Raw genomic sequence first — 13,362 nt, 5'->3', positions numbered from 1 at the left:
TTCTATCAAGCATATAAATCATAATGTGCTGTAGTGGTAAATGTGTGTTGAGACAAGTGTTTTATAACTATTGGTAGAAGGGCATGAGTGTTCCTATTACCAGCTTTGCAAAGAAATTTAGCAATGTGTATCGAAATCCTTAGTGTTCTTATTGTGTACTTTTCTTCCTTATTCTAAGGAAATTAGCAGATACGTAAGCCAAAATATAAACAAATGTATTTTTATAGTTGTTTATTATAATGAAAAATAGGAACCAAACTAAATGTCTAATAATAAAAGAATGGTGAAATATGGTGTACCTACATATGGGTTATTACTCAGATCAGAAAAATCAATTTTTCAAAGAATAATTAATGACCTAAGGAAATACAGTAGACTATTAAATTTGGGAAATTGGTACACAATGTTTATACAGTTTATAGCAATTAAATATATAAATCTCAATTAAAATGAATAAGTACATTTTCCCTCTTTTTCTTGGCTGAATATTCCTGAAAGAAAAATATATGCAAGTAATTTGAGACGTGTTTGAAGTGGAGGTTGGAGATATTTGCTTTTAGAATTTTATTCGTTTGAGGTGCTCTTTTTTTTTTTTTTTTTTTTGGTTTGATATTACTCTCTCTTGCTCTTTAAGCTTTTGTTTGTTAGGTTTTGGATTTTTTTCTCTTCCTGATATGGTCAACTTCTAGATGAAGGCTGAGAAAAGCTTTACCCATCTGTCTAGGTTTTACAAATGTAATCTGATTTTAGCAAAGTTTTAGTTAACTAAAATGAGAAAAAAGAAATGGTAGGAATAAGGTTGCTCTAAGCATCTGGGACACTGCAAGATGATGGAGCCAAATTCTAAAGGAGACAAAGATTTGTGAAGGGAGGAAGGGAAGGAGGGAGGAAGGAAGGGAAGAAGGAAGGATGGAAGGATGGAAGGAAGGAAGGGAGGGAGGGAGGGAGGAGGAAGGAGAGAAAGGAAAAAAGAAAAATGATGAGGTAGACTGACACTCTTGAAACCTAGACCCAAGCATTTGAACCACCTTAGAACTTTAAAACAAATAAAGAATGTCTATAATGGAATTTTTCCTCTTTAAGAATTGCTTCTCAGTCCAGAGTCTGTGGGAAAATGGTTCTCTTCCACATTCTAAAGCAAGCTGCCAGCAATTGACACCAGCCACTTCCCCGTAGGGTTTAATAAGAAGTGACAGCAGTATTATGTTTACTACCGGTGACTTCAACCTCCTCTGCACCCTGTGTCCCAGTCCATGTCAGAGGACCAGATGGGATGGCATAGCTTTGTAGGAAGTGCAGTTTTTCTCAGGCTCAGTTTCCTCCCTTCTCCCCTTTGATTTCTCTAACGTCAAAGGTAGGGGCTTCAGGATCATCTCTGAAAACCAGTATGTGGAGTGCACGAAGGGAGAACCATGTTCTCTTTCAGCTGAGTGTTTGTTGAGGTGAAGAACTCCTTCACCGGCCCCTGTAGCTTTTAGAGGGGCCAGAAGAACACTCTAGGCATTCCTCTGGCTTTCCACATCGAAGAAGGGAACGTAGGGGATGAGCAGGAGCCACAGGTTGCTCATACATAAGGAATCAATGAATTGCTGTGAAATGGACTTTTTCTTTAATTTTTCCATTTAAATAAGCAAGAGGGAGAATTGCTAATCATTAATCTGAAAATAAAGAAAGAATGGACTCAGAAGATGCCAAATATGAAGAGTAAATTATTAATGCAAAAGTTAGTTTACCATGTTTTATCCACCAACTTCTTGCTGAGGACTCTGAAGTCTATATTTCCAGCTCTTTAAGCTCCAGATCTCTTATTTTTTTTTTTACTAGTAATTTCCCCCTAGATATCTGATGCAATTCAGTGTACTCTCAGCTGGAGTAAATACTGTTTACTCAGCTAGATAAGGTGGAAAGCACTCATAGACCAGATGTAGTGGTCAGGTCAAGAGCACAGACTCTGGACCCAGATGACCCAGGACTGAATGTTGGATTGACTACTTAATAGCTGTATGACCTTGGGCAAAATACTAAGCCAGATTTTCTTTCATCTGCAAATGAGGAAAGATGAGTACCATCTCATAGGGGTAATGTGGGATCTTGGTACTTGATTCAGTGGATACCACGTAGTAACTGCTCAACGATTACTAGCCACTAATACCAGTCTGTCTCCTTTTATCCACAAGTCCTGTTGAATCTCCTACATTTTTCATGTATCCTGTCTTACCCTTTTCCTCTGTTAGGTCTTGATGACTTGAACCTTCATTACTTTATGCCTGTCCTTTTATGAGAATCTCATACTTGATTCCTAAGTCTCTTGTCATACCACCTGTGCCCGCATCCATTTTCCACAGGATAGCCAGAATGAGCTTTGGATGAAATCTGGCCCTACTAAAAACCTTTAAGTCGTTCATCACCTACAGATTAAAACAAAACATTCTAGGTACTTCATAATCCACTGGCTAGCCACCTCACCAGCTGCATCTCCTGACCCTCCCTGTATAGATCTTGAATACTTTGCTAACCAGTAATGTCAACATTAGGCATTAATGTCCGCATCCTTACTTTTCATGTACAAGAGGGGCCAAAATATTCATCTTTGGCAAAAACTCATGTAATCAAATGTTAATTCCCATGGAAAGTAATGCCAAATCTTTATTGACTCTCTTAATGGAAAATAAGCTCAAGCAGCAGGCAGATAATGCCAATAATAATATCCATTCATAATTATAAGTTAAAGATAACAGTAAACTGTTATTATATTATGAATTTTTTTAAAAATCCTGAACCAACCAGCCACTTGGTAGCAGCCAAAAGAACCTGAGTCACTATGTCAGCCCTGGGAAGCTGTGCAAATGAACTAAATTTCATCCATTCTTTTTTTTTTTCCCATATTCCTCACTTTATTCAGTCCCATGTTATTAATTCTTGTTCTGTTTTTTTTATTATGTTAATCACCATACATTACATCATTAGTTTTTGATGTAGTGTTCCATGATTCATTGTTTGTGTATAACACCCAGTGCTCCATTCAGTACGTGCCCTCCTTAATACCCATCACCAGGCTAACCCATCCCCCCACCCCCTCCCCCCCTGAAACCCCAGTTTGTTTCTCAGAGTCCATAGTCTCTCATGGTTCATCTCCCCCTCCGATTTCCCCTCCTTCATTTTTCCCTTCCTGCTCTCTTCTTCTTCTTCTTTTTTTTTTTTTAACATATAATGTATTATTTGTTTCAGAGGTACAGGTCTGTGATTCAACAGTCTTACACAATTCACAGCGCTCACCATAGCACATACCCTCCCCAATGTCAATTTCATCCATTCTAACCTGCATGTTTTATCACATTAAAATCACTGAAACCAGGATGGGTTTTACAATCTCTACTGGCCAGACCACATGTGGTTTGGAAGAAAATCCAAGAAACAGTGGTGGAGCCTTCTTAAGAAATCATCCTCTGATAGGCTGTGGGTAAAGACAGAGGTCAATTACTCTGAGGGGAAAAGTGATATAGGAGAGGCAAGTTCTAAATATGAGAAAGTTTTAGGACTACCTCATCAATTTTTCACTTATATTTTACTTTTCATGTGTATACAAGAGAAATATATGACAAAAATATAAAGAAATCTAAAAGAACAACGTCTTAATTGAAGGAAAGCCTTCAAACAAAAAACGTCATAGTTTAATCAGCACCATGACTTTTCCAATTCATGCCTGGCAGAACTTAGGATGGTCTTATATGACCTGCAACTGAAGGTGTCTTCAGTTTGGTGAAATATTGTCATACACATTGGCGGGTAAATTAGACCATGTTTCAGAATCAGTATTACAAAGAACGGGAAAGATTCTTTAAGTTTTTATTTAAATTCTAATTAGTTAACACCCAGTGTAATATTAGTATCAGGTGTACAGTATTCAACACTTCCATACATCACCTGGTGCTCATCAGGACAGGTGTATTTTTTAGTCCCCGTCACCTATTGGTATTATAAAGAATAGGAAGGATTCTTTTAAAATAGGAATGCATGTAAAATGGAAAAGAATGATGGCAGAATTCATTCGTTAATGCAACAGTTACTGATTTAGCATCTAATCTGTGCCAAGCATTGTTCCAGGAGCAAGGGTTACAGCAATAAATAAAAATCTTTGATGTCAGGAAGTTTAATTTCATGTATGAGAGACAGACGTCCTATAAAATAACCAAATTATAGTGTTTGTTACATTTAGGAACTAGAAAGATAAAAACAGAGAGAAAGAATAGACATTTGGGAGGAGAAATGTAATTTTCGGTAGGTTCATCAGGGAAGACCTGCAGAAGGTGAGGGAGCCAGCCATGTTTAATATTTGAGGGAAGGACATTGTCAGCAGAAAAATACAGCAAGTACAGAGACTCAGAAGCGGGGACCCATGTAGTATATTTGAGGAGCACAGCAAGGAAGCCAGCGGGTCTCAAGAAAGATAAGAGAAATATAGAGTAGATGGAAATGAGGTCAGAGAAGTAAGGAGATTGGGGCTCAGCAGATTTCCTAGATCAGTGCTGGTCAATAGAAAAATAAGGTGAGCCACATGTGTAATTGAAATTTATATAGTTGCCACATCTTTTAAAATGTGGGAACAGATGAAATGAATATATTTCACTTAACCCAATATATTAAACATATTATTTCAACCTGTACATCATATAGAAAGTATTAATGAAAAAAAGTATTAATGAGATGTTTCCCATTCTTTTTTTAAAATAGTTTTCTGGGGGCACCTGGGTGCCTCAGTTAGTTAAACAACTGCCTTCGGCTCAGCTCATGATCCTGGAGTCCCAGGATCGAGTCCCGCATCAGGCTCCCTGCTCAGTGGGGAGTCTGCTTCTCCTTCTGACCCTCCCCTCCTCATGCTCTCTCTCTCTCTCTCATTCTCTTTATCTCTCAAATAAATAAATAAAATCTTTAAAAAATAAAAGGGTTTTCTGTTGTATAGCACTTGTAGGTCCTCAGCAAGCTTGAGTAGAAGGTTCAGAGATAGAACAATTTTTTTGTACTAAGTCTTTGAAATCTGGTGTATATTGTACACTTAAAGCACATCTCAATTCCTCTTACAGCATTTCAGGTGCTTAGTAGCCACATGGGAAGGTATCTACTATATTGGACAGCACAGATCTAGACCCTTACAGAACACTATAATGACTTTGGCTTTGCTGTGAATAAATTGGGAAGCAATACAAGAGTTTTTACTGCAACAGTGACATAATATGACTTAGGTTTCCATAGGATCCTGGAATATGACTTGAGTTTTCATAGGGTCTGCTTTGTTAAGAATAGACAGAGAAGAGAATGTCTCCTCACATGCCCTAGAACAGACTTTGGACAAACTCTCATCAAAGAGCAAAACTGAATATAGGCAAGCATAAATTCAGTAAGTGGACCTGGTGTGGGGAAAGACTGTACTAGTAGTTCTTTCAACACCCTGTCTTTGCACAGGCTATAAATGAGACAGGCTGTGTCTTGTTCCTACACATGGGGATCTCTTGTTTCCTCTCATGGACTGTGAGATCATCAAAGCAAGGCACACAACATATCTATCTTTAATACTAATCCCAGTAGCCTTGCTGGAAGTTAGCCCCTGATAAATATTTGTTAAACTGAAACCAAAAAAACATCTAAACATCCCCAAAATGGAAACAACCCAAATATCCATCAACAGAGATATATATTTAAACAATTCAATACTCTACAGCCAGGAGATTAAACAAATTAAGCTATATACCACATGGTTGATTATTGTAAACATTATGTTGAGTGAAAGAGACAAGACACAGAAGAGTATATAGCATATCATTCCATATACTCAGTGTTCAATATAGGCAACATAATCGAAGTTGACAGGATACTGGTTATATGGAGGTAGTGACTGCAAGGGACAAGAGGGGCCTCTGGGCTTCTGATAACATTCTGTTTTTTCTGGTCATTTGTACACTTTTTAAAAATATCTTGAGCTGGCGCCTGGGTGGCTCAGTCGTTAAGTCTCTGCCTTCGGTTCAGGTGATGATCCCAGGGTCCTGGAATTGAGTCCCGCATCAGGCTCCCTGCTCTGCTCAGCGGGAAGCCTGCTTCTCCCTCTCCCACTCCCCCTGCTTGTGTTCCCTCTCTCGCTGTGTCTCTGTCAAATAAATAAATAAAATCTTAAAAAAAAAAATATCTGGAGCTACACAGCAGTCATAGTTGTACTTTCCTATATATACATATATTCATGTGTGAATATATAATGTATGTTGTGTATATATAGATGTGTGTACATATGTATGTATATATATAAGCTTTGTACTTATGTATGTGTATGTATATTCAATTGAAAGCTTACATACATACTTTCCTACATATATGTAGAAAAGTACACCTACGTATATGTATGTCTGCGTGTGTGTGTGTATTCAATTAAAAGCTTACATACAGGAGATATCTCTCTCTCAAAAAACAACAAAACAAAACATTATAAATTACGTGAGGCACAGACCATTTTGTTCAACTGTGTTATGATTCAATATGTAAGAATAAATTTATGGCTAATTGAAAAACATACAGTATATATGTTTTTATAAGTGAAAACTTCCACTAGTACAACATATGTGATGTATTTTAACTCAGTTTTCCTCTTTCCTCAAGAAAGACTGTGAATCATAATTCGGAAAACATTTTAACATGTAAAAACTTAGTGTTCTTTTTATTCCCTTGCTTTTACTTTTACCCTGCAATTTCCCAGAAGGGTGTATTTTATTTAAGCATTTTAGAGCATTCACCTTCATACTGTGACTTATTCTAGTGCGGTGGCTCTCACCCCAGGGCAGTTTTGCTCCCAAGGGGATATTTGGTAGTGCTTTAAAACATTTTTGCTTGTCACAGTTGAGGGGGGGATATGCTACTGGCATCGAATGGGGAAAGGCCCTGCTAAACCTCCTACAAAGCAGAGAACAGCCCCTCACAAATAAGAGTTATTAACCCCGAAATGTCAGCAGCTCTGAGGTTGAAGAACGCTGCTCTCATTTAATAACATAATGTTGGAATTTTAAAATTAGAAGTTTTTTTCTTTACCAGTTTTAACCTCTTACATTTAAGAAGTTTTGGAGATAATGAGGTTGCTCTGTTCGAAGTAAATGAATTTTCTTTAAAAAATTGTGTATTAACATCTTTTAAATTTTTTATTTTCTTCAAAGTGTTAACCGCGGTTTTTTTGGTTTGTTTCTGAGTTTTCTTAAAAAAAAAAGGAAGAAAGAAAAGTCTGAGAAATATGTTGTTTATAACAGTTTTATTCTTATTTCTCCAGGCTAGAGGAACAAAAGAATATCTTGTCAGAATTTCAAAGAGATGTAGATGAATTTGTTTTATGGTTGGAGGAAGTGGATAACGTTGCTAGTATTCCACTTGAACCTGGAAATGAGCAGCAGCTAAAAGAAAAACTTGAACAAGTCAAGGTAATTTTGTTTTCTAAAAACCCCCAGGGCCTACTTGTATAAAGAGTATATGAATCTATTTTTTAAGGTATTTAATCTTTGATTTCCATTAAGTTATTGATAGTTCATCACTAGATTTCCTCAAAACTTTACATTGTTTTGGGGCGCCTGGGTGGCTCAGTCTGTTGAGCGGCTGCTTTCGGCTCAGGTCATAATCCTGGGGTCTTGGGATTGAGCCCCACATCCGGTTCCCTGCTCAGCGGAGAGCCTGTTTCTCCCTCTCCATCTGCCTGTCACTCTGCTTACTTGTGCTCTCTCTCTGTCAAATAAATAAATAAAATCTTTAAAAAAAAAAAAAACTTTATATTGTTTTAACCCAGTGTTTCCCAGCAAGTATATTTTTTTGTAAAAAGTGTGTGTGTGTGTGTGTGTGTGTGTGTGTGAAATGCATGGCAGTATTTTGAAAACTAATTTGAAATTGATCTTAGACATATTGGAGAATTTTACAACTCCAAACTATTTCAAAACCTGGAGGGAGTTTATAGAAATGAATCCCATTTCTTAGGAAGGATCTTAATTGCCAAATCAATCTCACTATTTCAGCCTCTAATTAGAGGTGTTCGATTTGCCTGAAACAGTGTTTGTTTTGTCTGGGAGTGGTTGGGGGTGCGTGGTGTTGGTTTACATTCTATACTGGTTGAATGGACATCCAGCCTATTCAAGTGGCTTTTCATGCCTTCCTACTGCGATGTCTGCTTATTACTGATTACCTCACCTGGCTGACTGACATGCACTGATTGTGTAGTTGGATTACCTTTCCTGGTTTTAGTTTTAAGAAAGAAACTTATTTGGATCTGTTTTACTATAATTCTTGAAACGAAGGTGAAAAGGAAGGGGAAATTAACATTTAATCGTCCTCTATTATGTGCTAAGTATTAGATGTACTTACATCTGCTATTTATTTAATCTTCGTATAAAACTTTCAAAATGGTTGCTGTTATCCTCATTTTACAAGGTCATACAATCAAAGGGAAATGGAATTACTCCTTTATCAATGATTCAGTTGGTTTGTACATGCAAATTAGACTCCAATGTCAACCACTTATTTCTGTGAAACAAGAAATTTATACCTGAACAGAGGATAAAGTATAAAAATAAAATTAATGCTTAGTTCAGTAAACAAATATTGCGTACCTACTCTATGTCTGATATGGCAAAAAAACAAAAAAAAAAAACAAAAACCACCAAGTTTTGAATCTATAGTTCATCTGAAGATGGGTATGTCATAGAAAAATGAACTCAGTCTGTTCTTGAAAATTAATCTTTCCTAAATTTATTGAGTGTATGTATAGCAATATAATTGATAACTCATTTAAGAGACATGTTTAGTGGTACTTATTAATATATATGCATTGATTTTCTATTTTCTTTAGGCAGTCTAGATCAGCACTGTCCAAAAGAACTTTCTGTAATGATGGTAATGCTCTTATTGTTTATTGCAGTAGCCAAGAGCTGTATGTGCCTTTTGAGTACTTGAAAGGTAGTGTGACTGGGGAACTGACTTTTTTATGTTATTGAAATTTAATTAATTTAAACTTAAGTAGCCTCATGTGGCTAGTGATACTATATTGGACACTGTAGCTCTAGATGACACAAATAAATAAAGGACAGTTATTAACAACCATGGTGGTTCTGTAGGTCTTGGGAAAGGGCATTTATAATGGAAGACTGAATGAATAAAAGAAATGCAGGGATGTGGAGGAGTCCAAAATAGGGTTCATTAATGCAATTGCCCAAGTTGGAATCACAGCTCCATCGCTTGCTACTTTTGTGTCCTTGGAGCTGGTACTTAACTTCCCTGTCGGGATTTAATCTGTGTCTCAGCTTCCTTCTGTGTAAGAGGAAGATAATAGGATCTACCTCATAGAATTATATTATCTTAGTTAATTTTTATATAATATGTGACAAGGTTAACCCAGCGCCTGTTACCTGGTATGGTCTCAATGTTAGTTAGCTCTCAATATGATATTGCAATTTCTTACTCAATAGTAAATTATAGCATGGATGCTTAATACCTGAGAGGATCACGAATTTACCCAGATTGCTCTATTTCTGACAGAGATGTGTTTTCAGAGTCTTAACAGTGCTTGGGGTGTTATTTTTGGAGCTCATGATACCACCTGATTCTTTTTTTCTTGAAAAGAATCTCCCAGGGATACAATATATAGGTTTATCTCCTTGGGAGTGGGTGCTCCAGTCCATCAGTTCTGCGCTCTGTAGAAAGCCATTGGTATTTGAGATACCAGCCAGCCTTCAGTCAAGTTGCTTCGTTTTGATAGACTAATCAATAGAGACAAAGACAAGATAGTTGGAATTGTGCTGTAATTCATTTTAAACGTTGTTGCATTTGTCTGTTTCAGTTACTGGCGGAAGAGTTGCCCCTGCGCCAGGGAATTCTAAAACAATTAAATGAAACTAGAGGAACAGTGCTTGTAAGTGCTCCCATAAGCCCAGAAGAGCAAGATAAACTTGAAAATAAGCTCAAGCAGACAAATCTTCAGTGGATAAAGGTTAGACGTTAACTATCTCTGCCGTCACATGTGTTAAATGTTACCAATGTTTGTATTTGTTTTGTTTCGTGGGTGTTTTATTGCTGGGGTTGGGGGAGGGGAACTGGTATGTGGATTGGTGTGTTTTTTAATCTGACCATTTGATTTGGCTCCGTGATTCATTATGGATGGCAAGAATGGTGATGCTGGATGGCAATACATTAATGACCAAATGACAAAATATATATACCATTGTTACTTTTCATGAGTTATGCTAAAGAATTAGACTGGAAAAGGGATGAAATAATTTCATCGTTCAGTTGTATACTGACGGTATTTAACTAAGATGGAGATGATCTGCTTCAAGTATTATAAATCAAAATTACTTATCCTTACTTATAGTATAGACTTAATGAGTGATTGATGCAAAAGGTGTTTTATGTATTTTTTGTTTATTTAGTTACTTAGTTGCTTAGTCACGTAACTTGTGAGTCTTTGTCTTTCTACCTTGGATACTTTATAAATCTAATATTTTTAAATATTTATCTAATTAATACTTATTCTTTAAAACTAGTGGCACATATGAATATATCATGAAAACAACATTAGTCTATCAAAAGGCAATTCTTTTCCCACTGTACTCCTGTGGCAACGTTGTCATAAATCACGTGAACATACATCTGAATCTGCTCCTGCATTCTTTATTCTCTTCCATTTTACTGTGTCTGTCCTTCAGCTATTACCACACTGGCTTAATAAGAATGATTTTTTAATGGCTTTACTGACACATAATTCATATGCCATACAATGTGCCCATTTTAAAGTGTATAATTCAATGATTTGGGTGTATTTTTGTTTACATTGTGGTAAAAAGGATATAACATAAAATTTGTCATTTTCATGATTTTTAAGTGTAAAATTCAGTCTCTTGTATTACATTCACAATGTGCAACCATGACCATTATCTATGTGCGAAACATTTTCATCCCTCCAAACAGAAATTCTGTAATCATCAAGCAGTAACTCCACATCCTGCTACCCACCCACACAATCTCTAATCTACTGTCTCTATGAATTTGCTTGTTCTTGTTCTAGAAGTTCATAAAAGTAGACTGATACTCTATCTGTCCCTTTGTGTGTAAATTATTTCACCTAGCAGAATGTTTTCAAGGTTCATCCATGCTGTAGCAGGTATCAGAATGTCATTCCTTTTTATAGCTGAGTAACGTTCCATTGTATGCATATATGCAATTGTTTAAATTTTGGGGATCTGCTGATCTAAACCCTCCATCTTTGTTCTTCTTAGTCCACACTTTCTTTGCTAGTTTTGGTTCATTGATTTAGCAAATAAATTTTAGAACTGACTTGTCAATTTTCACTGAAGCCTGCCAGGGTAGTGATTGGAATTGTGTTGAATTTGTAGATCAGTTAACATCTTTACAATATTGAGTCCTCTAGTGTGTGAAAATGATATATCCCTTCATTTATTTAAGTCTTCTTGAATGCTTTTTTCACCATATTTTGCAGTGTTCCATCCAGAGGAACTGTATATCTTACTTCATCCCTGATATTTGACATTTTGATCTTATTTAATAAATGGAATTCATTTTGAATTTTATTTTCTCTTTGTTGTTGGTATATAAAAATATAATGGATTTTGGTGTATTATATATTCATTGTCCTCGCTAAATTCACTTATAAATATTAATAGTTTTCAGAATCTTTTGCATTTTTTATGTGCACAGTTGTGTCATCAAACAAAGGTAGTTTCTCTCTTTTCAGTCTTTCGAATTTTATTTTATTTTTTGCATAGACTAGGGCTTCCAATACAATGTTTAATAGAAGTGGCAATAATGAGAAACTTTGGCTCATTTCCTGTCTCAGGTGGAAAACTTTCAATAATTTATCATTAAATATTATGTTTGTCATAGGACATTTTATAGGTTCTTTTAATCAAATTAAGGAATTTCTCCTTATTCCCAGTTCATGTTTTTGTTATGAACAGGTATTGAATATATTCAAATGGTTTTTCTGTGTTTATTGAGCATATGATTTTTCTCCTTTGTGTGAATGCGGTAAACTACAGCCATTGGTTCTGGAATGTGAAACTACTCTGGGATTCCTTAAATCATATTGGTCATGATGTCTTGTACTACTTAAGATTGCTGGATTCATTTTTCTAAAATGTTGTTTAGGATTTTTATATTGTTCATGACAAAATCATCTGTAATTTTTTAAATATCTTTCTCAAGTGTTGATAGCAATGTTAGACTAGTCATAAAAACAAGTTGAAAAGTATTCTCTTTTTTTTCTGGAAGAAATTGTTGAAGATTGTTATTATTTCTTTCCAAGATGCTTCAGAGAATTCAGTTGTAAATCCATCTGATGATGTTATTTTTTTTTTAAAGATTTTATTTATCTATGAGAGAGAGAGCACATGAGAGGGGGAGGGTCAGAGGGAGAAGCAGACTCCCTGCCGAGCAGGGAGCCCAATGCGGGACTCAATCCAGGGACTCCAGGATCATGACCTGAGCCGAAGGCAGTCACTTAACCAACTGAGCCACCCAGGCTCCCTGCTCGGCAGGGAGTCTGCTTCTCCCTCTGACCCTCTCACCTCTCATGTTCACTCTCTCATTCTCTCTCTCAAATAAATAAATAAAATCTTAAAAAAAAAAAAAAAAGCTGCAGCCTGAGAGTCTGGCTCCCAATCAACCTAAAACTAAGAGCTGACTGAGATCTCACTCTTGGGAACAATAACAGGTCTTGGCACATTCTCAATGACTGGAACCTATCAAGAATAAATCAGGCTGCTTAGACAATTGTAGAGATTCAAGAAACAACCAAGAGTTAGGGCAAAGTTGAACGACAAGTTTCATCTCCTACATAAGGTCATTCCTTCAAGGCAGAGAGGGGTAGCCATTTCTCCTAACATGCAGAAACAAACATAAAAAGTCATGTAACGTGAGGAAATAGAGGAATATGTTCCAAAGGAAAGAACAAGATAAAACCTCAGAAAAAAAAATTAATGAAATGGAATTAAGTAATTTACCTGTTAAAGAGTTTAAAGGAATAGTGATAAATTTGCTCACCAAACTTGGGAGAATGGGTGAATGTAGTGAGAAATTCAACAAAGAGATAAAAGATATAAGGAAGTACCAAACAGTAGTCACAGAGCTGAAGAATACAAAAACAGAACTGGAAAACGTACTAGAGGCATTCAACAGCAGACAAGACAAAACAAGAAAGAATGAGTGAGCTAGAATACAGTGCAGTGGAACTCACCCAGAGTGGCATATAGAAAAAAAGAATTTTAAAAAGTTAATATAACTTAAGGTACCTTGAGACAGTATCAAGTAGAATAACATTCACATTATAGAGGTCCAAAA

The 13,362-nt window shown here is 36.2% G+C and overlaps 1 protein-coding gene across 9 annotated transcripts in view; it reads left to right on the top strand.

The window, feature by feature from the left end:
- Nucleotides 1–13,362, top strand: part of DMD (dystrophin) — a 1,717,438-nt gene that overhangs the window by 933,387 nt on the left and 770,689 nt on the right. For all 9 annotated transcript variants that reach the window (XM_035001266.1, XM_035001277.1, XM_035001248.1 and 6 more), the window contains 2 exons: nucleotides 7,301–7,448; nucleotides 9,848–9,997. In XM_035001266.1, the coding sequence (XP_034857157.1) occupies nucleotides 7,301–7,448; nucleotides 9,848–9,997 (298 nt within the window). The remainder of the gene's footprint in view (nucleotides 1–7,300; nucleotides 7,449–9,847; nucleotides 9,998–13,362) is intronic.

The sequence above is a fragment of the Mirounga leonina genome, unplaced genomic scaffold (genome assembly GCF_011800145.1).
Source record: "Mirounga leonina isolate KUSES-001 unplaced genomic scaffold, KU_Mleo_1.0 Mir_101595, whole genome shotgun sequence".
NCBI classification, from domain to species: domain Eukaryota; kingdom Metazoa; phylum Chordata; class Mammalia; order Carnivora; family Phocidae; genus Mirounga; species Mirounga leonina.
The sequence above is the reverse complement of the archived record's forward strand: the minus strand, read 5'-3'. Positions and strand labels throughout refer to the sequence as shown.